The following is a 25,854-nucleotide window of genomic DNA, read 5'->3' as shown; positions in this document are numbered from 1 at the left end:
CCGCGCTCATAATCCGTCTACCATATTGGCTGTATCTGATTGATATACACATGCATTAACTGTGTCCCCGAGATATCTCGGCAATATAACAACTCATTATCTGGTTCATATCCGACCATAGCTTATCAACATCGGCCTGCCCTTCACCAATCAAACACACGTAAAACACACTCATTCACCTTAATATCTAAATGATAGCAACAGAACACTTTCTGTAATTATAAGAAACCTTTGCACAGTGTCACTTGTCCGAATCCGACAATAACGAAAGCACATGTAATGCACTCTGAACAAATCACTACTTATCCGGGAAGGTCGGGTAGCCTAGTGGTTAAAGCGTTCGCTCGTCACGCCGAAGACCAGGGCTCGATTCCCGACATGGGTACAATGTGTGGAGCCCATTTCTGGTGTTCCCTCCGTGATTATTGGAATATTGCTAAAAGCGTCGTAAAACCAAACTCTCTCTCTCTCACACACACACATATACATGCGCATACAAATCTCAAATGCTGGCTCATTGGAAATAGATCAAATCATATCACAGATGGAACGTCATAGATCAAATCATATCACAGATGTAACGTCATAGATCAAATCATATCACAGATGGAACGTCATAGAATAAATCATATCACAGATGGAACGTCATAGATCAAATCACATCACAGATGGAACGTCATAGATCAAATCACATCACAGATGGAACGTTATAGATCGAATCATGTGGAACGTCATATGTTTACCTATTGCATGTACCAATAAATTACTATTCCCTATAACATTTTCACTAATCAGTTTCTGCTATTGTCACTCTTCGTATACTGAAACAAGGGCTACAAGCAGTAAACTTCATTGGGTGATTTGTTTTTTTATATGACGAATATATGGAACAACACTCAACTCCGTCCATGGCCAAATGTTTGTTTCTTGTAAAAAAGCAGCTCTCAGCAAAATTCCAGCTATATATCAGCGGTCTGTACAAAAATAAATCTGGACTAGTCAATCCAGGAGAGACATCAGGAGCATCGATTTGTAATTGGAATACGATGACATGCCTCACATGTATTCATGTTAATACTTTGGTCGTGTTTTCACGAATATAGTACAAGATATTTAATGCAAATAAAACATAACGAACGGAAGTAGTTGTCGGATAATATCACGTTTTGGAGATAGTTTTCCACATATCAAACAACCTTGGCAGTTATAAGTCGTTCGGAAGGGCTATTCACCATAAACGCCATTTGATGACAATCATTTGAGGAAGGTCGTTTTTTTTTTATTCGCTCGGTATATTTCCTCCAAATTGGCAGGATATGCCAGTTTGATGGCTTCACTAGGTACTATTGTTGAATTATTAATGAACTTATCATCATATGTGACTAAATGAGATTATCATTTGTGCGTGTAGTTGTTTTCAGAATGCATTACTGAGCTGAATGCCTTTCACGTATGCTCATTGTCCGAGTTTCTCTTCCAGTTATGGTGACATGGTGCCTAACACTATTACGGGGAAGATAGTTGGAGGTGTATGTTCTCTCAGTGGTGTGTTGGTGATCGCTCTGCCCGTTCCAGTTATAGTGTCCAACTTTAGTCGCATCTATCATCAAAATCAACGTGCCGATAAGAGGAAAGCTCAGAAGGTAAGTTCACTTTACCAAACCAGGGATATCAATATTAAACGCGATAAAACAATTTCTACATCATACAGACATCTCCACTGAAAGCAGAGTCCATTGTTCGATTCCTTATAAGCATGTGTTTTTGAATCACTATCAATTTGTGACAATACCAGGGGTTCGCGGAAAGGTAAGCATATCCTGCCCAATCGGTGTCACCCGTCACAAACACACGCAAGGCGAGGCAAGCGTTCATCTAAAAAACCCAAAACATTCAAAATAGGGAATTGAATCAAACATAATTTAGGTTCCTGACACTTCGCATTTGGAAATATCTACATGTCAACCACAAACTGTCTTACTATGCTGTAAACGTCGACAAACAACTTTTGTGCACCAGGCGTTTGCCGGTCTTTGAAATCTTCGCATTAACAGCAGGCTCGATTTTACCTCAAAAGTTTTGAAATGCCATCTGTCATTTTATAGTCTTGTGGATAGGATGATTACACTCTGATTATCTATGCGTGGACCTAAATGTATTATCTTCTATTTCTAATTCATGTGGGCATATCGGTGGAAGCGAATTGGCAATTTGAACACTATTGAACGATATAAGATTGTCATTAAATACTCGAAGCTTACGTTAAACGTCTTGACCATATTCCCTTGTTTTCATTTTGCCAATCGGACCAAATATTCTTATTCACATGTAGAAAGATACAGATCAGTGAGGTGGGAAGGGCATCTGATGCCCATGAGGATGCTGACCTCTTCCCTCAATGTACTAGCCCCATATTTTATCATACACATCCATGAGGAAGTCTACAACTTAGGAGGACATATGCTTTCATTTTTCACTTATTATCCCGAACCTTTGAGGTGAGGTGGTGGGGTGAAATGGGGTTTAACGTCGCGTCCAAGATTATTGCACTTATATAGCGACGTGCATGTACGTGTGTGTGTTTGTGTGGCTGCCTGTACTAGTCCGGACTTATGCCGATTTATAGTGCTAGCTCACTGAGATACCATGCTGCAGATTAACAAGAATACCCCACTCAGACACAGTATACTGACTCCGAGCCGACCAGTCCTTGTTTTAGCCCCTTAATGCCGAGCGCCAGACAGGGTAACAACAAGTACCATCTTTTAACGTCTTTTGGTATGACGCGGTTGGTGATCGAACCCCGGACCTTCCGCTCTCCTGGCGGACGCTCTACCACTAGACCACAGAGGCGGTCTGAGACAGGTTATTACCTGGCGTTAACGTGTTATATTTACGTCACTTTTGTCTTCCTCCCCCAAACGGCGTTAATCAAATAGTTACATTACTTTATGGAACCTGTCTCTTTGCTCGAGGGTTTAGGAGTAATAGTTTTACTGATCTGATTTGATGTTGATAAAGAGAAATGACGTCATCGTTGTATAACCATGTCACGTGATAACTTTATCGCATCATCAAAAACATTTTTTCAAACGTCAAACCCAGAATAGAGCTGACTATAGCCAGTAGTTTCTACCAGGGATCGGTTTGGATAATAAGTCTACTTTAAGGCGAAAGTATAACAAATTAAAATGTAGTAAAAACACAATCCCGAAGAATATGTCTATTTCTAAATGCATAGTATAATAAACACAATGTAAAGATAACAATTAAAATATAATATCTTACACATAAAAATATAATTATCAATCATTTTATCTTCTGGTGTTGTTGCTGGTATTCATTCAAAATACAAACAATATAAAGAAAGCTAGTCATAACTTGTTTTCGCTGAACGAATTAAAGAAGAAGAATTAACCAGTCCTTCCAGGAGTGAGCTAGGCCTGAAGAACGACCCAAAACGTATTTGTCATGATGGAAATCCCCGCCGCGCCGAAGATGAAAAATGCTCTGTTCATAAGATTAATTAGTATAATACAGACCATACACAATAGGGAGTTCTTAAAGACGGCAGATAACAGCGCCACCACTGCCACTTCATAGCCTCCAGGAACCTTTGGTTTCCAAGGATCCGGGGCTTGTCAGATGGTGCCAGCGCGGTAGCGAGACCGCCCCCAATCATGAAATTTTAAATCCTCGGAACAATTGGACGCAAACAAACATGTTTAGCAGAGTGTCGTGTTCATCGTGAATCGACTACCACAGAACAGCTTATAAATTATGTGACAGTTCCCCATGGGTTGCTGAAAGCGTACAATCGCCATGTCAGCGGATCTGGGAGTAACCCTTCACCTTGTTAATTCTCATTATTAAATCCGTTTCGCTTTACGTGGCATTGAGTGAACACGGAGAAGACACTTTTGTGGTATCATAACAAATCATATCTTTCAATTATGTTTTGTGATTGAGTTTAGTCAGTCGCTTGTTTCCTCCCTTTAAATTAAACAATTACTTGTCAATATATTTCGACTCTCATAATTGGGTTGCCGGTCCGTGTAGAATGCCTCTTACTCTCGAGGATTATAGTTTTCTGTGCACTAGATTACATTAGGCAGCAGCTCGTGTAAGTAAATGTCCACAGATGCGGATTTTATTAGCATCACATGCTCATACGCTGGTGGTAATTGCGTACGTTAAACGACTTCGATTCTCGGGGCATGGAGTAAGGGAGATAACCTATGTCCATATTTGTCCTATTGTAAATCCTTTGACTTAAGAACGCATGTTGACGTAACTATATTGTCAAACTTCTATTACTTTTCACGAATGGACAGTTATTCATACGTACCTTATCTAGACCCAATTTCAAATAGTTTACGCTTGAAATTAACGGAACTATTTCCTATTCTGACACTAAAATTGAATGATTTTCTCGGAAAACATGTCGCTAGCAAGGCTCGAATTCGTATTCTATAATTTGAGGTCGTGTAACCCAACCATAGCTACGTCGACACCACATAACAGAATGTTGTGAAATCAACAATTAAATATTTTCAAATATTGGTATCGTCTTTAAAAGCATATAAGATATCAATGTCAAATATAACATGTATAAAGCTGTATTAAATTATGTAAACTATAACGATTGTCGTCTTAAACTAATCAGATAACGTTGATGAAACAAATCTTTAAAAAAACAGTAGAAGCATATATGTCCTTCTCCGGGGCTCTAGTTTTCCTTTACCCCAATCAACTTGTACTAAAACGTACAAACGATTGATAAAATGTTCGTTTAGGTCCCCATTAAATACTGAAGAACCTTGAACCACGCATTATAAAGATCATCTCTCTACGGACTTCGTGCATCGTGATCGTCAACTGATTTATCGTGCAGCTAACGGAGGCAACTCACACAACATAAATACAGACTACAAACAGATCTGGTATATTTTTGAAATGTGTTCCACTAAAAATGTTTTGGTCAACGTCTAAACGTTTGGATATATTTTAAGGTTAGGAACTTAGGGCTGTATTTCATAATAAAGAACATTTTCGTAACTTTCGACTCGTGAATAAGAATCGCCTCATCCCTGTCCCACAGACATGACCGCCTCCGTGGTCTAGAGGTAGACCTTAATAGATGGTACTTGTTGTTACCCTGTCTGGCGCTCGGCAATAGGGGGCTGAAACAAGGACTGGTCGGCTCGGAGTCAGTGTCCTGAATGGGGTATTCATGTTAAACTGTGGCATGGTATCTCAGTGTGCTAGCACTATAAATTCATATCAGTCCGGCCTAGTACAAGCAGCCACTCACACGTGTATATACGTCGCCACGTAAGTGCAATAATCTTGGACGCGACGTTAAACCCTTTCACCTCACCTCACCCCATAGACGAGTATGTGCTCTGTAACACAACTGTTCTGTGGTGAAGGGACTTCAGGTAGTCTATTGGGTGGCTTGTTTGTTTGTACCAGGTTCAAGCTTTTTAATGTATTCTATAAAAGGTACATGACTATTGCCAACCTCGAAATAAATACAAGGTAAACAAAGACTATGTTTGTAGCTCAAAATGTTATAGCAATTACATCCATACACCAAGAGCAAATATTAAAATATTGATAAGCACCTTAACCGATTATCTCAAGGCCCAAGATAATTTCAAAATTACGTTGATGACATCTAATTGACTCGAAGTCTCCTGTTTGCTTCATACTGATCAAATGTGTTTCATATTATGGTTAGCAGAGGACGTATTTATAGAGCAGAATGCAGAATGTTGGAAGGATTGAAAGATTGAATGCGAATATGAGCACTTTATGATGAATATCAGCTGTAGGTGAACACTTGCCTTGTCTTTGCATGTGTTTGTGAAGGGCGCCGCCCGGAGGGCAGGATACGCTCACCTTTTCACGAACACCTGATATGATCACTATTTGATAGTGATTCATAAACACATGATATGATATAGACGGTATCGTCCAATGGACTTTGCAGTGGAAATATCGTATGATAATGATTATGTCATTACAAGACAAAGCAATAGGTTTATTTGGTATCAAGGCATCATGGCCAAGAGTACAAATGGTACATACAGCTTTGTTTGTGCTTGGTCAGGTCGAAAATATTTTACCCTATTAAACATCTAATCCTTATATTTCCTTTTAAGTATAGAGCAAGAGACGTTTTTATTTTTGCATTGTGTTTTGCTAGCAGTTGATTATATTTCGATACAGATGGATACACATGGAAAAAATGTTTTCTTTTTTCTGTTTCATAAGGACATATGCGGAAGCAATATTCACTTCTATGTTTACTATTACAGAAAGCCAGGTTGGCACGCATTCGAATGGCAAAGAATGCCAGCGGTGCTGCTTTCTTGAACAGCAAGAAACGAGCGGAGGAAATATTGATAGCAAGGGAAAGTGGATTAGAGTTAGACGAATACAAGGAGGACATATTTGAGATGCAGCATCACCATCTGTTAAGCTGTCTGGAGAAGACGACGGTAAGTTAAGCCTGCAGTATGCATAAGTCATATAGCTTCATGGTCTCCGTGTAAACTGCTTGTCCACTGTATCATCCTGCGCTTGTGTGTACTATCTGGTTTGGCTTGTGATACAGTCATTTCTGTCAGTCATGAAACAGGTATGTGTCTTTAATGTATACCATACCCACGTTATATTTACCCAATACAAACATGCTTTGTATCGTGTAAAAGAGGGCGAATCTAATTTAAAGGTCTTTTGTCGACATTGACTTTATTAGGACTAAAATGCTTTTGTGTTGGTATGGGGAACATGAAGACACATATCCATTTCAACGTGCCTGTGTAATGCACCGTACATATATTTATAGGGCTAGGTCTAGTTCATTGCAGTGCTTGAAGATTGTTTTAGCGTCCATACAGTATAGTATTGCACTAATCTGATATACTTCACAATAACGCTATTTACTCTCAGAGTGTTTGGATTTATTTTCGTTTTTGTAGATATTTTAATGTGACTAATTTCTTTTCTGTATTACACGATTCAACATAGAGTTGCGTTAGTAGCGCGGATTTCCGTATGTTTGACACAGAAATAGTTTTAGTTTACTCTGTGAAAGAATTTAATATGGATTGTTATTTTGGTATGCAACCATATAGATGCATTTTTTCATGTAAACGCATGTTAGTATTGCAGTCGATGAAAGTTTAGTCTTTGGAATGGAATGCAGTTTTAATACATAATGAAACCACGTATGTTTGAATAATTAAAAATAGGTTCTGTAATGCGTCATGATGTTATAAATAATATAATATAGTTATATATTATGAGCATATAACATAGCTTGAGTTTTAAGACACTTTGTAGTGTCAATATAATATATTTCATAGGCAATATATATCGTATATCCTCTCCTTGTGTGTGTCTATTCATGTAGCCCACAGTATATCGTATATACATGTACATGAATACTTGAAAATATCTTATCAGTGGAGTCACTGCGAAAACATAACCTACCGTGAACTATGTGTATAAACCATTCCTTTTATCATATCCTTTTAAACCTGCTCAGTACATTGAAAACGATATTTTCAAGTATTTGCATTATTCGTATAATCAGAATATATATATATATACATATATATATTTATATATATGTTTAATACTTGTCGTTCGTTTCAGCAATATAGTTTATATAGCTTATGTTAGACATGAATAGATCCCGCATGATCCCAACCCGTGTTAACATACTCGTGCATGATGTTGAAACATCAGACATGACCATACCCAACCAAGAACACCTCCACAGTTTAAAACGATCACAAAAGCTTTTTAAAATAACCCTGGGCCTTTATATACACATCATTTATTTATACATTGACTCGCAAGAGAATCTAGGAGCATAATACTACTTTGCTAAGTGGTCCAAGTATTTTTGTAGATAAAACTTACAAATACATAGAGATATCACACATGTACATAAATTTACAATTTTATTGACATTCGTATTTAATGTAATTTACAAAGAATAACTGAGACTATAGATACGACCTTTTTTGCGATATGTAATCATTTTATACACAAACCTATTGGTTCATTTGTAAAACAATGACACATGTCTACACTTAAAGACAACATGACAATCTTTAAGAGGCACAAATGAATAAAAGTTCAATGATAATTTATTCATTACCTTACCATAACCTCCGAATAACTCAGAACATTTTTATTTTGTGAACTATGAACTATGAAAAGAAGACATTAAAAAATTAATAAATGCATTATGCTTTACCCAGAGTGCAGTGAAATTGTTTTGGTAGAACAGTCCCATAGATACCCCATTTAACCTGAATATTCTACAAAATAATCGTTATTAGTTTTATTGCCCTTATCCGCTTGATTTAGTCCTTATACTGCCCTAAAACAATCAAGACTAGCTAATTGCACTAGATTCCTCTTTATATGTGTATTTCTTCCTTTCATCTTTATCCCTGCGTGAAGGCACTACACATAATATAGATATTTGACAATGCGCAACGTTGCAAACCTGTTGAACACGAAATTCATAAAATGACTTACAATTACCTGGTCACCATCGTGTTTACTTAAATCTTTAAATACATTATGCAAACGGTGGTAATACCGGTGAAATGTTTTAAAATATATGTCATTATAAGACACTATAATTTATTACAATATGTTTAATTATAACTAATTTAAGATTGACATTATGAACCTTTAAGAAAGGTTGACACATATTTGCACATATACAGCATAGGTGGTCCATATTCAAAATGCCAATGGAGTCACACCCACTAGAAGTGGCAATATGCACCTTTCCTCTCCCTCCTCTCTGTAGAACAATATCTTATCTGTTTTTCGTCACTGCATTGTGTACCTGACTGGAATCCATATGAAAGCTGTCTCTAATATTATCCATCATTCTCAGTGATATACGATTTACAAGCTTGTACATTTGTTCGCATTCTAAATGAGTATAGTAATCCTTGATTATCATTTCATATGAATAACATCAACTTTTAACCTGAATGCCATGTATCATAAAAACTTCTTAACTGTAATGTAATAACTGCTTTAGTTGCGAATGGTGTAGAAATGTATAAACATGCTGACCCGCTATTTATTTCATTCGAGACAGCTGTCATGCTTTGTAAATTTGCAATGTTGTAATAGCCTAAATGTGAGACTCTATGTGGAAAATGAAAAGACGTATTTCTAGAAAATATGTATTATACATATTTTTTCCCATAGAGTCTCATACGATATACATTGTCCTCTGTATTCAGTAGTCAGTTGTCCAGAGAGACATCCTGTCACGTGATAAATGTTTGAACAAAACACTAAACAAAAACTAAAGCTTCGCATTGTCGGTTGAAAATTTTGTTTTGCAGCCAGTTAGAAAATATGTTTGCAATAGAATAAGCTATTGCACACGCTAGTTTGGGTGTGACTCCCTGTCCCCGCCCTCCCCATCCCGACGCCTGCCGTGGAGAACTAAACGCTAGGGATAATTACGGTTTGAATCAACAGATTAGAAATAGTTATACACGTATTACACTGTTCACGTTTGTGCGTATGAGATGTTGTGCCTTGCAAACACCTGAATGAGTTGCACGCATTTAAACACATCGACATTATATGTTTACAGCTGTTTATTTCAATGTATTGGGAGTCTAGTTTAGGCAAGAAAAGAAATAAGAAAGGAACGAGTCGTCAGTTCTTTTACAAGTAAGAGAGTAAACAGTTTAGTTTTCAAGAAAGAAATATGAATTATAAAGAAAGCAAGTTTGAGATATTAGTTGTAACAATAAAATCATAGGAAAAGGGAGGAAAGAACATACGGATATGAGTTTTGATAAGAACAGGAAAAGGATTTGGAAATGCAACAATTTGGGGATTTTAGTTTGACAAGAACTGAAAAGCGAATAAGAAAGGAAACAATGTTTGATACTACGATTTTTACAGAAACTCAACGGAAATCAGAAACGAAATCTATTTAGTATTTTAGTTTGACACGTAAAAAGTAGGAATAATAACGAAAACAGATTTGGAATTTCATTTTTTAAGAGAAAAGGAATAAAAAAAGATATATAAGAGTATTTGGATTTTACTTTTGACACATTTGAAATAACAACGAAAAGAGTGTTTGGACTTCATTTTGACAAGACAAAGTCGGGAACAAGAAAGAAAATAGTTCAGGGGTTCTAATTGTTTGATAAAAAAAATATTCTTGAGAGTAAGAAAGGACAGTCATCGGATTTCATTGTTGACAGAAAAAGGAATACGAATAAGAAAGAGGAGATTATTTGAATTTTACTTTTGACAATAGAATGAAAAAGATTTAGAAAGGAAACAATCTTTGGATGCAACATTTTGACAGAAGCCGAAAGGGAATCAGAAAGGAAAACTTGGGATTTTAGTTTGACAAGAACTTAATAAGAAAGAAAGCAATACTGTGGTATTAGTTGTGAATGAAATAGGAACAAGAAAGAAAAAGTATGGGGATTTGAGTTTGACAAGAACAGGAAAAAGATTTAGATCTTGTGATTTTAGCTTGACAGAAACTTAAAAACGATTACGAAATTAAATAATGTTGGATACTACCTTTGACAGAAGTGAGTGAGTGAGTTGGGTTTAACGCCGCTTTTAACAGTATTCCAGTTACATCGCAGCGTGTCAGCTTAATGTGGGAGGAAAGCCCGAAGTGATGCAGGTCTCAGACGTTTACCACTTCGGTGAAACCCACGAGCATGGGTATGGTGCTGACAAACCTAGAAACATAATCGGGGCCAACCGGGATTCGAACCCACAATCATAGGTTTCTGGCGTGCCCAAGGGACGCAACTCTGCACAGCGAATCGCGGCGCCTTAGACGACTGGGCCACCCGTGCCCCCACCTTTGACAGAAACCCAAAAGGGAATCAGAAATGAAATATTGGGATTTTAGTGTGAAACGAAAAGAATCAGAATAACAAGAAAACAGTGTTGAGATGTCAAGTTTTCACAAGAAAAGGAATAAGAAAAAGATATATGGGAGTCTGGGGAATTTACTTTTGACACAAGAAATTGGAAATGACAGCGAAAAGAGTGTTTGGACTTCAGTTTTGACAAGACAATGGTATGGATAAGAAAGAAAATAGTTCAGGGATTCTAATTGTTTGATTGAAAAATAACGAATCTTGAGAGTGAGAAAGGACAGTCATCGGATTTCATTGTTTACAGAAAAAGGAATACGAATAAGAAACAGGAGATTATTTGAATTTTACTTTAGACAATAGAATAAAAACATCTAGACATGAAACAATCTTCGGATAGAACATTTTGACAGAAGACGAAAAGAAAACTTGGGATTTTAGTTTGACAAGAATTTAATAAGAAAGAAAGAAATGCTGTGGTATTAGTTGTGAAAAGAAATAAGAACAAGGAAGAAATAGTATAGGGATTCTAGTTTGACAAGAACAGGAAAAGATGAGGATCCTGGAATTTTAGCTTGACAAAAACTGAGTGTGTGGGTGAGTTGGGTTTAACGCCGCTTTAAACAGTAATCCAGTTATATTGCGGCGTGTCAGCTTAATGTTGGAAGAAAGCCCGAATTGATGCAGGTCTCAGACGTTTACCACTTCGGTGAAACCCACGAGCACGGGTATGGTGCTGTAAAAACCTAGAAGACAAAAACTGAAATACGAATACGAAAGGAAATAGTATTGGTTACTACTTTTGACCGAAATCCAACGGGAACAGAAATGAAATAAACGGATATTAGTGTGAGACGCAAAAAGATAACAAATAAAACAGTGTTTACACAAGAAAAGGATGTAAAAAGGTATTCGGGATTTACTTTTGGCCGAGACAATATGAATCACAACGGAAGGGTCTTTGGATTTTAGTATTGACAAGGCAAAGCTACGAATAAGAAGGAAGAAGTCTAGGTATTTCAATTATACACAGAAAACGTATTCTTAAGAGTAGGAAAGGACACTGACTGTCATCGGATTTTATTGTTGACAAGAAAAGGAATTCGAAAAAGAAACAAAAAGTATTTGAATTTTATTTATGGCATTAAAATGAATAAGATTCAGAAATGAAACAATCTTTGGATATTACATTTGACGGGAAACGATAACAGAGCTGTTATACACTGTTTTGAGTCCTTTCAAACAAGAAACGAAATATGAGAAGAGAAATATACGATGTATATGTTTGATAGAACAGAATTATGAATAGTTGAAACACTGTTAAGATATTTGTGATAACCAGAATAGAAATGTAAAAAAGAAATCATATGATATTGATTTTTTTGTTTTGACCAACAACGAAAAAAATAAAATAAAAAGCGACAAAAACCTTATCCATAATCATAAGAAATATTTACGAAAACAACAACTTGTTGTCATAAATGAAAAAGATACAGTCTAGGAGATTTAGTTTGAGCCAGAAAAGAATCATGAATAAGAAAGCAACAAGTCTTGGTTATATTTGGCTAGAAAATGAACGAGAACGAGTCTTGGGATTTCTTGAGAAGGGTAACGTCTTGAAGTTGTTGTTTCCAGAAGACAAGTAATTGAATCACACTTTTTATGAAGTGCAGTTCACCCTGAACATATATATGCATATTAGGTCGCCAGACACGGTACAATAACTTGCAATAGCGTTTCAAGTTTAGCAATTGGATGTAACGTAAGCACGTTGACTGTAAAGTAAACACTTAAAATACGGACCAATGACCTTATATACATACGTGATGTATTCAGATTAAGCCAATTATGGATCTACTGTCGGTAAAATATGAAACCCTGAAACACAAAATATAAAACGTCAACGACAGAAATAACCATTGGGCGTAAAAGCCTCACATGATCGAACACTCATTGTTAATATAACCCTGGTATAGCCTAATTTTCATCATCTTAGATTATTCAGTGTATTATATCTCCATTCTATTAGGATCAATACCCAGGACACAATCGCACCACAGCTTGTTTTGAGCCTGATAAAAGTAGCTGTCCAATCACGATACTCACAGACCTTCTGCTTTACGTCAGAGATGAAGATAATGAAGATGATGAAGAAGATGACGTATTTCCGAAACGATGCTATGGTGGCGAAATGGTCTACTTATATTATTGATCCCAACAGAATGGGGATGTAATACACTGGATAATCTAAAAACAAATCTACAAAGGACAAACTGCTGTGACAACTTAATGACTGCAGACAAAATCCAACATTAATACATAGCCTGTAGAACCTACCCTAAGTGCAGTTGTTGAGTTGAGCCTAGATAACCTTAGTGAAACAAAACCCTGCTCGGCGTGGCCACGATAAATACAAGTGACGAGAAGTTCTTCTGTCACTACAGGAACGGGAATTCACAGAACTGGAAATGACATTTAATGGAGCACCCACCAAGCCATCTGAGACCCCCCCTCCGTCTCCCGATCCCTCCCTGGCCTCGTTACAGAGACGGCGAACTACCGGTTGCTGCGCACGCAGGTTTTCACCACATCGAAGCTTTCTTGTAAATAAAGTAATTAAAATAAGAATAGATTTTTACGGTTTGCTTCAGTTACAACTTTGATTATACGCACGTCTTTACAAATTTCTCGCACAGTGATTCTTCTTTAATTTCTATAGTAAATATCAATCCATGTCAAATGTAGACCTAGATAGAATTTAGTTTCTAGTTTAGTTTGTTCCCAGTGAGAAGGTAAGTTCTTCTAAGTTAACTGGAATCTTGCTACAACGAATCTTGTTCAATCTGCATTCTGGATGATGATCTGAAATCTCAAAATTCATCTTCTATCCAAGAGATGCCCGTGAAGCATGCACGTTCTTAACATGTATTTTCTACATTATGCACAATATTGTGTATGTTTGCTCTTAATAACAATCTGAAACTACGTTCCTTTTCAGGGTCGAACACACGATAGACATGCCTTGGAGCAGGAAGAGCTGAACGACATTCAAATCCGACTTCCCACAATAAACCGATCATCTCGCTCAAGCCTGAATGCTGTTGAGTGTACAAATAGTAAATCTAACAATACTCTTACCGTGACAACAGCCATAGTGACACTCCCCACTCCAAGCACCACCTCAGAGACGGAATCATTAAAAACCCAGAGTACAAGTGGGACTATGTCTCCTCCCACGCAATCTCAGAACCCTGGAGTTGTGAGGATATCTACCTTGTAACAGCATTTCTGGGCATTCCCATGTAGAGTAGAAATTTTCAACCACCTTGTTTATTATGACATTTTTATCAACTTCAAGTTTATACGCGTGATTGTGATACAAGGCGAGTCACTGAATTTCTTGTGGATGGTAAGCATTATGACTTTTTCTTTAATTATCTTCCCATTGGTGATACTGTGTATCTTTTTGCTACCGAGGAGTAGTTGTAGATTTTATCAGCCAGACATGAGATCGGAAACAATTTGATTCCAAGCCATGATACAGCACTGAGCAAGGTGAATACATGATTTGAGTGAGGAGTATGACGATCTACCTATTCTTATCGACCATGCATATGTGTGTGGTTATGAGAAAGGAACGATTCTGGATCTGTGTTGATGGGTCGTACAAGATGTTTATTGCCTGAATACAATCCACTGAAAGGTCATGTGATTTGTACGCAACTAACCACGTGATACACCACAAAGATGGCTGTGCGTTTTACCACGTGGAAGTTTCAAAAGTGTATTTCATGCATTATCTACCCCGGATATTCCAGTGAGAGCTGCAATTTTCACAATCTTTGAACCTCGAGGAACGAGCACCGAAAATCCCAAAGTCGGATACCATTGGATAGAATGTCGAAGGGAGCGTTCAATTGTGATTGCGATACTTTTGATATTATGGGATGTTGGTTTACAAGTTCCTAACTCGCCTTCGTGGCGGTCCTCGGAGATGCAATGTTTAAGCTTTACAATGCTCCAGTACTTTGTTTGAACTGTTGAGTGTCCTGTACATATTTTCTAATTTATTTATTTTACAATTTTTGCATATCATTTTAATGTGTAACGCATCCTGATCTCAACGTCCTGGCGGTCCCTGCCAACACGAGTCTGTACCGTACAGTGTACGGAGTTTGTACCGTACAGTGTACGGAATTTGTGTCGTACAGTGTACAGAGTTTGTGCCGTACAGTGTACAGAGTTTGTACTGCACGGTGTACAGAGGTTGTGCCGTGCGGTGTAGAAGAGTGTGCCGTATGGTGGACAGAGCTTGTGCCGTACAGTTCACGGAGTTCGTACCATACAGTGTACGAAAGTTATACCTGAAGGTATAGAGGTAGAACCGTACAATATGCGATATGTACCGTAATTGTACATCATCTGTACCATGCAGGATACTTAATCTGTACCGTACAGTGTACAAATTCTGTTCTGTACAGTTTGCAGAGTCTGTACGTACAATGCAGGCCGTAGCCTCCCGGAAAAGCAGGAAATCTGTATCAAATATTTATGGTCGACAAACTGTTGTCAGAGCGTATACGAGATTTCAGGCTCTTATCAGAACTATTGCCGGTCGACAGAACCTTGGGGTCGTTACTGCTAAGACTAAAATCTATAGTTACAGCTAGTTTATCCATTGCTTTTGCTCACATAACATAGAATACAATTCTAGAATGTACGTTGAACTATTTTTTGTATATTTGTTGTAATCAGTGTAACACAAATTAAAAGGTTTGTAGCGTAGATTTTTAGATGTCTTTTATAAAACGTAGTGTACTTTCAACTTAATTGCAAATATATTTGATACAGATTTCCAAATGTATTGAGAGTATATGACATAGCAGAATCATATGTACAATGACACATTTCATTAAATGGAAACTTAAAGGGCAAGTTCACACGGAAATTAACCTATTTTTCTTGTACTTTTTCCACATTAAAAGTGTTAACCTAGAATTGTCATAGACAAAAATATAAAAATATCACAATTAATTAACATATTTTTCGCATTAAAACGATTTATATTTTTCACATTTACCGAGTGTTCTATTTCCACAACAAAAACACCATGGCTTATGCCCCTTGCAATATGACGTCATTGGTGCCAATTGATAAACATTATGACGTCATCATGCTTTGTTAGAGCCGCTTCACGTGGTGTAGGTCTAGGTGTGTGATTCTAGCGTCTCAGATGCCAGCCAGCATAGTGTTATGCTGAGTCACCACTGCGCCGGAGTGTGTCGTAGGCCATGTTGTTTTACCGCAAACTGGTACTTGATATCTTTTGCGTTGAGAATAGACAGGGACCCAGTTGAATTGGCACCAATTACGTCATAATCTAAGGGGGATAACTCAGGCCTGTTTAGCTCGAAAAACGAAGGCCTCATAACGGCATATCATTTTCACACTATTGTGAGCTTCCTACTTTCACTGTGAAAAAAATGAGTGTATATTTTCAAACACAGATACTAATTAATTCTAAAATTGCGTTTTGTTTAGAAAAAGAAAGAAAGTTATTTTTGCGTGTACACTTCCCCTTTAACACTGTACAGTAATGTGTAAATTTCCCTCATGTTTACATTTCCATTTTCGGAAACGTGTATATTGGTGGATGTAAGCAGTCATTTCAAGACACAAACCACAGGGAGTGTCCCTCGTTATAACATAATGAGAATCTATACGACTGTGCTTGTGCTAATATTGTTTTTATCCTTGATGGGGAGAGGTCTTTTCATAATATAATTAAGCAGTGGTTTCATCTTTGTTTCTTTGCTTGAGGAGTTTTCGATACCTAGTACCCCATATAGTATGCACCCGTCTGCGTCTATTTGTATTCACCTAGTTTTAACCACACCCAGTGTAGATATCACAAACAGTTTGAACATAGTGACAGATTTATATCATTTTGTTGTTAATTTTCATATTTTTTTTCATTTTCTTGACAAACATTGCATACCTCATTCTTTCTCATGAAACCACATCGTCTTATCTTCATCTGCCCGAAATCTGGCACGGGATTGTCAAAAAGGGGATTATATTATTAATCTTCCATTTCCACTACAAGCTATATTACTAACATTAACGTCCACACAACAAAAGGTAGAATTTGCAAACCTCTGGTATTCATGGAAACAAGTGCTCTTTCTTTCGAACAGCTTGCTTTGGTTCCAGAATATGTAATTCTAGACTAGTTTGCAAACTATACTTTTTGAGAAGTGACATTTAAATTTGAAATTGCTATTGAAGTTTTCTGGAAGAGTGTTGTTGCTCTGGAATGTTTCGTCCTAGGGGGTGTTAGAATCTAAGTTTACAAATACGTCCTTGCACCCACCTTGTCGCCATGGTAACCATGAATTCATTCAACGTCATACTCTTCATTTTGCTGTGTATGGCTGCGCCAACTGAACAAAATATGACAGATTAATCTCAGCTGTAATAATATGTGTTTATATTTCAAATCACATCAAGCATTTCAGATGGCTCAAAAGAATTTAATGACATTTTAAATATTAGTATGCTGACAATTTTGTATAAAATATGTCCTTCCCGTGTCTTGATATGAAGAAACATTCACGAGAACAACGTTGATAAATTAATACAAGTGGTTGCAACAACCTGGTATCTTTGGTTACAGAAATTTAAAAAAGTCTCACGCCTTTGTGTAATAACTAGTGGGTTTTGATACACATTGTCAGATTGTGGTTTCTAATAAATGAAATATGACAGATCTTTCCCTACTGAATGACCATTGTCACTTTGTTATAGATGAGATAGCTCTCTCATTTTACTGTTTAAGTCTAGCTCTAAACTGATATGATATAATGTTCTTAATGGTCATAATATGTATCCAGAACCAATCGGTATATGGTAATAACATACTGTAATTAAATTCGAAACAAAATTGTCAAAGTTAGTGAACCTTTGTAGGTTTCTGAGAAAATACTTATGTTCCATTTGATTTGTATGCAGCACCGTCCATTTCTTATGATTATATAGTTCCGACATAATTATGGTACTGATACCAAAATAAATGCTTTTTATTGCGTTATGATTTAAATGATATATTAGTTCACTCACAGTATGGTGTGACATGATATGTTATGGCAGAGATGGTAAAACGTACTATGTTTCAAGCGAGGTTTCTTCAAAGTGATATTCCTTATCATTCCATGTAAAACGTATTCTATATACTGTATTGTGTGCTACCTCCAGACCCGGCAGCTCATGGAAACCGTACTAATCAAAATATAGATATTCTGGAAAGCTTTAGATACCGAGGACATAAACTGGCCAATAGGTTCCTGAAACGTATTGCTTGCTTATTGATTGATACATTGATGTTTCGTGGTCGTAAACCCTTGAAAACCAAGAAGTATATAGCTCAACTCTATCTGTAAGTGGCATTGCTAGAGAAAGGTTTGAAAAGTAAATACATGGAAAAGACACGTTAGCGTTTACCTTCTGTTAGAAGCAAGTGCCTGTGTCACGAACATGCAAAGCAAGAAAGTTGAATTAATAACCGTGGTTGCTCAAATAAATTAACAAAACTCGAAAGAATGAAGAGAATTTTCCTAGTTTGAAAGATGCAAATATATATCTACCAAACAACCTGCAGGTATCTATCTTCAGAATATGCGTTTGAAAAGAGTTCCGTGTGTTTCTAAGTGAGGAACATTTAATTCTTGCCTCGACTAGGTTTGCATTGCACTGTGACTTATATTATTTCATAATAACCAGGTAAATAGAATATAGACAAAACATGCTGCCTCTCCAGGTGTAATTATGCCATATGAAGTCAGGCTAGACACCAATAGGACACTAAGGCCAGTTTGAACACCGTTGCAGGAGCCATAAAAATAACAACACTGTCCTTTACCATCTAAACATTTAACCGTGGGAACGACCGCGTGAAGGTGAATGGAGATAATTCCGTATGATTCCTTAATCCGGAAATGTGTTAATCCTGATTTGAATGGAAAAGCTACCCGATTAACGGGTTCCACTGTATATCTAAGTCGAGATTAAATTTGTGAAATGGGTATAACAGATGTACATCCTAAGTGTATAATAGAATTTCAAGACTGTTTGTTGAATATTTACGACACATTTTATCTCAGTGCGATGTAAAATCCCTTGTTGAGTTTTTCCACACATTTGTTGTATGAATTGTTGAAGTATTAGTGATGTTATGATGTCTTGGATGTGTGTTGAAAGTTGCTGGAATGAGAACAAAGGGTTTTCATAACCATAACTTACGTTAATGTAGATAAAGACAAATACGTGAAAGACGTTTTTGATATTTTCAAACCGCTCAATTTGCAGAGATGAGAAACGCATTGATTACACCTAGGGCTAGACAAATATTATATTACATATATAGACATTTTACTTGTACATGATAATTGAACAGTTGTATTGACACTTGCATAACAATTGAATGTTAAAGAGTTGAAATTTTATAATTATGGATTCTTTAAATAAGTCGTATGACTATTTCTACGAAATGGCATTTATTGAAATTATTTTTTCACTTATTTTAAGAAATGAAGACGTTATACAACTCCAGTGACATACTAATCCAACGTTCAAAGTGGTAAAAACTAGTAAACCATCAGGGAAAAAAAGTAAGGTTTCAAAGTATATTCTCATGGTATAATTGATCGAAGTTACCATTGGAACCATACAGACACTTATAAAATCGGCATGAGGCATTATTCAGTCCTCAACACCACTTGTGATACGAAAATTGTTAAGCAATAGAACACTACTGTAGTTAGAGGAAGACATCAAGCGAGTGATTAAGAGTGGAAGACACGTAACACGTGACCCAAATACGTCACCGTGGAATTCCTCACGCGTCACCAGTGTTACAACTACCAGTTTTAAACAACCAGAGACGCTCAAAATAACACTATGATCTAACGTGCAGCGCTTTTATTGGACGCTTGATAGCTGCCCTTAACAATCACGGATTTTAAAGTTATGGTTGCTTGATTACGCAAGTGTGTAACCTCTGCCAGTGAGTAAATTGTAATCAGTGTGTAATGGGCGTTGGTATCATTCTCATTTCATATATTTTGCATCATATTTTTAATACTCAGAAACATTTGTTCGGATTTTTTTTATTTTCTGGAATTTGATCGCCCCATGTTTGAATTGGAGCAAAACAGAATTTTTTTATATGCTTCTTGGTTTATATTTATTAAATTTGTTCATGGTTTATATCCATGCCAGCTTCATTTTTTATTGCTTTTATTAATCTTCTTGAACTCGTTTATTCTTTTTTTCGTACATTATGTTATATTGTAACCATCATTTTGAGACATTCAATATATCCTGTTAATTTCAGTGATGGTAGGGACAAAATATTCTCATTTCTTACATTGACCACCCGTATGTGTATCATAGAGAACGAAACACCCACCTACTTATGATTGAACAAAGTTTATCAATATATGATGAAATTATCCATTTTACATCAATGTTTTCTTTTAGCGTTTTTTTGCGTTTTGTACAAGAAATTACCATAACGATCAGAGTACAGTAACACCTTGTATAAAGTGACATTTTCACATACCCATAGCGAGGCTCCATCCTTTACAGTATATAAATGTGAGTATTTTTGTCAGAAGTAGTAACTTTTATTCGGATCACCTTTAATCTAATAAACGGTCGTAATGACTTTCGGTTCATCTTTACTGAACAAATCAGAAAGGGATCATGAATATTTTGGGGTATGTTTTTTCAGTATTGACGATTGAGCACAGAATTTCATAAAATTATCCCCCACAACATTCATGATCCTTAACTTGTGTTTGTTCAGTGTGTATAAACAAAGACATTCAATGACATGTTATGATTCATTGTCTAACAAACAAAATATTGTAGACTATTTGTGATTGCATATCTTTGTCTTCATGTACAAAGCGGTTATACCGACTAATGTTACCAATAGTTGATCAAGTGTTATTTAATGTTTATAACAGTTTTCAACTGGTCTTCACATACCATCATCCTTCATTCAAAGGTTTGCTTAGCAATTTTTCTAATTACAACAGTATCAAGTATAAGACCACTTGTTATATTGTAGGTGGTAGAGTGTTTTTCATGTTAACTAATGGAAAACTATGTTGTACCATTTTTACTGATATTACCACTGTGTATGTGTGGGATTGTCTCGCATCTTCATCCTCTCCCAGAGACGAATGCTACCAGCGTATGGGATGAAGTTATGGTCTGTATGGTAAGAATGGTTTATAAGATCTTAGCCTAATTTATACTGCTCCAACTCTTCCCCTTTAGCTAATTTAGAGTCTGCCAACCACGTGGGAAGACGATCATGTTCCGCTGTTGACCTTGACAGTAGTCTTAAGTGAAACATATACTTCTCATAAAATGCATTAAACTGTGAGTTTTTCTTTTTGTAGATTTGATATGTATTTGATTACATTTTGCACTTAATTGTCTTTCACAAAGTCTTTCATAAAGTAGCCTGGGAAATAAGGAATTATATTATGCACCTTACTGTTGTGAGTTTTTTTTTCTTCATGTTTTATCGTGGCTTCTGGTCGAGTCGGTTTTGTACTGAGTACTAGATGAAGTGTATACACAGTCTCCATCGTGGCTGATGAAGAAAACATCCTCCGTATCACCCCATGCTTCTGGTTGTATTTCAGTACAGGTCACGTGACTCTGACAATAATGGCCGCGACTGGACTAACATGATACCTTCTTATATTGGTGATTACTTCATTACAGCTGATCATTTTAACTCGTGTATCTCAGGATTTTGTCGGTAGTGTTAACTTTAGATTCCACATCCAGAATATATGCTTTTTGTTTGTCATTTTTTTAATTCACAGAATATTTGTTAATTTACTGGAGAATATCTGAGATTCGACTGGTAGTTTTTCTTAATTTTTAATCTTCTTTCTTCACACATTGTACATTAGGGTCGCTTAGTGTACTGCTCAGGCCAGACCACCCGGAGCCTTACAGTTCTGTCGACTTGCTATAGTGTTTATGGCATCCTTGTTTAAATTAACCACTTCATAAATCCCTCTCTTAGTATTACTACCTTAACACAGAAAATCCTACAAGGGAGATAAGTGTGTCTGACTGGCAGATATTCAGGGTACACCTGAAGGCCCATTCCCCACGTTTCATACTCGTGGGCATTCGGAGCCAAGGTTCTGGTGCTCTACAGAACTTCCACGTTTAATGAGCTACATTTTTATTCCAACATACATCTTTATTGAGCACTCTCGCTACCGCCCTCTCAGCTAGACATTGCTTGGTTGCTACTGGTGAACATTGTTATTCTACAATTTCCAGGTATTAATAAAAACCCTTAAAATTAACATGTTTGTTTTTATTTTGCCTGAGGATTATTTCGACAGCATCAGGGTCTTTGGTAATATTTATGTCGACACACCCCAAAATAAGTGAGTGAGTGAGTGAGATAACGTGGATATGCTGCTGAGAGGCCAAGCATCAACATTATGATGAAGATAAAAAGATCATGCTAACTTTAACTACCAAGATGTAACACAACGTAATTCTTTGAAATCTTTCATTCAACGCTGATGCGGCATTGAGCAATATTCACTCCCTCACTCTTCAGCTCTATACACCTGTATGCATTTTGAACATGTATGATGCATTAATAATAAAAACACCATCAGGTATAAAGGAGTAATGCAAACATGAACACTGTATATAGCAACCATGACAATTACTGTTCTCTGCCAATATTAATCTAACCAGGCCTGATTGAGTAGCTACGTGCAAATAATTGTAGAATTTAATAATAAGACGATTGGGGGCAGTAATATAACAGGTTTAAGTTGCTCCAATTTTGCTTATTCGCTAAATTCCAACGTTTTGACTTGTCGGTGTTACGAGGAGATTTCCATGTCGAAACGCAAAGATTAACGGTACGTAGAGAACTAAATCAGAAATCAGTAAATGGCCACACAAGATGAATGAATAATCAATAAATACATTGAAACACACAGATTTAGGTTTACAATCACCCAACAATGGGTCAAAGAAGAGGCATCAGTAGAACGTAGCCTGGTGCACCCACGTATGTTCAGAACTTGTGCCACTGTCTTGACACCAGAAGAATGTTGAAAGCTGGCATGAATTCGGTGTTGTCAAATAGGTTTCCAATCGCGCACTTCCCCAGCAGATAAGAATCAAGTCAGGTCGTAAAAGGCCTCGAATCGACCTCTCCTCGCTCTTATATAGGTACAGCCAGCTGTTCAGAAACTGTCCCATCCCGAATCGTCGCGAACGATCAAACCTGCCATTGTCGTTAACATAACCAGGGGCAGATAACTCTAATAATCGCTTCCGCCGACAGCTCTCGACATTTTACCAGCACATCAATCATTTGCTGCCACTGACATGTACTACAAATTAACTTACACCAGTCTTCACTGGGCAAAAGCCAAACGTCGGATGTCTAGATTCTTTCAATTGGGGAGTGGGGTGTTACCGGATGTGCAATATTCGCAAAAATCAGGTTTTCATGGCTATTGCAGGTAAAGTCAATTCACTGTTCTAATCGCCCACTGTTTTTGTGTTGGTGTTGCTCTCAATGGACGTGGGATTTTGGACATCAAACGTGTTGATGTTGTTGTGTTTACATGGACCTTGATCATTTATGAATATACAAATTCCATTGCTTGTACTTCATTCACATCTCGGAGTCGCTGGGTAGGAGATATGTTAGATATGTATAAGGATTTTTAAACTCGGTTAGTTGTGCACCAGTTCTGACGATTGGATTTCAAAGCATTTTCAGTAAATGTAGAGGAACGTGAACTATTTGGGGAAACTATTATTACCATAGGAATTGGAAAAAAGGACGTATGATGCTGATGCTTTTGTGTGCAATACAGAGCTCCACATAAGCTGCGTGTCTGCGTAAAATACGCATCAGAAATGCAGAAATATGCAGTAAAATAAAATCCAAGCGTATCAAATACGCAACGAACATTACAGATACGCTACAAAAATAAAACTTGTGCGTATCATCAAAATATTGTGAAGTAACCCTGCGTATTCGATTAGCAAATCAACAACTTATTTTGAAATTATAGACGGGCATTCCGCCAACCTTGCCCAACTCCACGATGACAGTTACATCATGATCATTTGCCATCACACTTTCTTGTGGAAGTATCTGGTATTTTTGAGTCCTATAAAGTTCTCGAACCCGCACGACACCAGTTTGCAGGGACTAGATGAATAGTGTTTTTAAATATTTAACTTAAATACCCACATGTGTAAAAACTAGTGGGTAACAGAAATTTGAATACCCAGATAGAATTACTGATACCCAATGATTTTAAAATGCATGGGTAAAATACCCACAGCACCAAAAGCTTATCTGGAGCTCTGGTGCAATAGTTGTACAGAGTTGATACTTGGCGTTCATTTGCCGAAAAATGTTGGCGCAACTGTCTTCAGAAGTATGCATGAATTATTAAATAAGAATCATTACATCTGAAATCAAAGCAGGATCAGATAAATTCAGTACAAGTATGGAGAGTTGAAGTCTTGTGACATTTTGTCATACTACCAGCTCATGAGATAGTCATTCCTGCAAGAACACAGTCACAGCAAGATATAAGACTTGTAGGATTGACAGAGCCAAAGTGTCATATCATGGAAAAGAAGGAAATCATGGCTGCCAAACTTCTAGCACAACCACGATAAAAAGTCAAAATTATTGGGTGAGCATTTAAACGGGTCTTCGAGTTTTCCTCACCCAATGGTACAAGGCAAACCACTTGGGGCTTTCCTCCGCAATTACGTTGACATGCGGTGACACAATTGAAACATTTAGGGACGCTAAAGCCATTTCACTTATTCACTCATTCACTCCAAACGAATAAATCCCGGCGGAGTTTTCAGATGTCGCGTCATTCCAAATGAATTTACTCATTTTAAAGAAATCATTCAACCAATAACTAAACACAATTTGTCACGGGAGAATACGTTTAGAATGTTGAGCTGCTCGGCCAAAGAAGCTCTTGGTACTGGTGTGTTGAATGTATGTACACTGTATGTTAATATGCTATGAATGTAATTGTACTAAACTGCTCAAAAGAAAGTGTTCAAACATGTTTGGTGGTGGATAAAAATTAAACAAACAAGAGGGTGGTGTATTTGATACGAGTATCACATTTGTGTTTTGGACCTTTTGTATACTGTGTTTTGGCTATTGTTTTAGCCCAGTAAAGTTTTGATAATGTTTGTAATTGTTGATGAAATTTTGTGTTGTATACTTTCTTTTGCCCGGAGGTTTACTAAATCACTGAACTTGTTCATACTAATTACATATTATGGAAAAAAATGTTTGTTTTTTGTTTAACGCCATACTCGGCAATATTTCAGCTATATGACGGCGGTCTATAAATAATCGAGTCTGGACCAGTCAATCCAGTGATTGACATCATGAGCATCCCACGCAATTGGGATACGATGACATGCATCAATCCAATCCCGTTAGTCGCCTCTTACGTCAAACATAGTTGCCTCTTACAGCAAGAATAGGTTGCTGGAGACCTATTCTAAACCGAATAGTCACGGATTTATAGAAGAAGTAATCCATTTAAAATTGATGTGATGGGATAGCCTGGTGTTTAAGCATTGCTTCGTCGTGCAGATTATCGGGTTCGATTCCGCACATAGGTACAATGTGTGAATCCCATTCTTGGTGTCAACACCATGATGTATTGGAACATTACCTAAACCAGATAGTCAATAGTGGGATGGGTTTTCAACATTTTAACCCACGATAATCTGGGACCCGAACTCACGATAACCGGATCCCGGCAGCCCTAAGGCCCGTAACTCTGCACAGCGGATTTCGACG

General features: G+C 37.0%; 1 protein-coding gene and 1 long non-coding RNA gene across 5 annotated transcripts in view; both read left to right on the top strand.

Annotated features, from left to right (window-relative positions):
* The window catches only part of LOC124136034 (potassium voltage-gated channel protein Shal-like), an 88,334-nt gene extending 72,370 nt beyond the window's left edge, over positions 1–15,964 (top strand). Inside the window, exons 2-5 of one of the 4 annotated variants that reach the window (XM_046501784.2) lie at positions 1,481–1,643; positions 6,324–6,506; positions 13,367–13,525; positions 13,921–15,964. In XM_046501784.2, coding sequence (XP_046357740.1) covers positions 1,481–1,643; positions 6,324–6,506; positions 13,367–13,525; positions 13,921–14,202 — 787 coding nt within the window. In that variant the 3' untranslated portion in view covers positions 14,203–15,964. Of the gene's footprint in view, positions 1–1,480; positions 1,644–6,323; positions 6,507–13,366; positions 13,535–13,920 lie in introns of all 4 variants that reach the window. The other 3 variants (XM_046501783.2, XM_046501787.2, XM_046501785.2) reach the window with 3 other exon arrangements.
* Positions 15,965–16,404: 440 nt separating this feature from the next.
* LOC124136033 lies at positions 16,405–22,324 on the top strand. The gene is made up of 2 exons (XR_006861294.2): positions 16,405–18,628; positions 18,660–22,324. It is a non-coding gene; the product is annotated as an uncharacterized LOC124136033 (long non-coding RNA).
* Positions 22,325–25,854: the final 3,530 nt, after the last annotated feature.

Source organism: Haliotis rufescens, unplaced genomic scaffold (assembly GCF_023055435.1).
Source record: "Haliotis rufescens isolate VD_foot unplaced genomic scaffold, xgHalRufe1.0.p SCAF_44, whole genome shotgun sequence".
In the NCBI taxonomy this organism is placed as follows: domain Eukaryota; kingdom Metazoa; phylum Mollusca; class Gastropoda; order Lepetellida; family Haliotidae; genus Haliotis; species Haliotis rufescens.
Note: the sequence above shows the minus strand (reverse complement) of the source record. Positions and strands in the feature narration are given on the sequence as shown.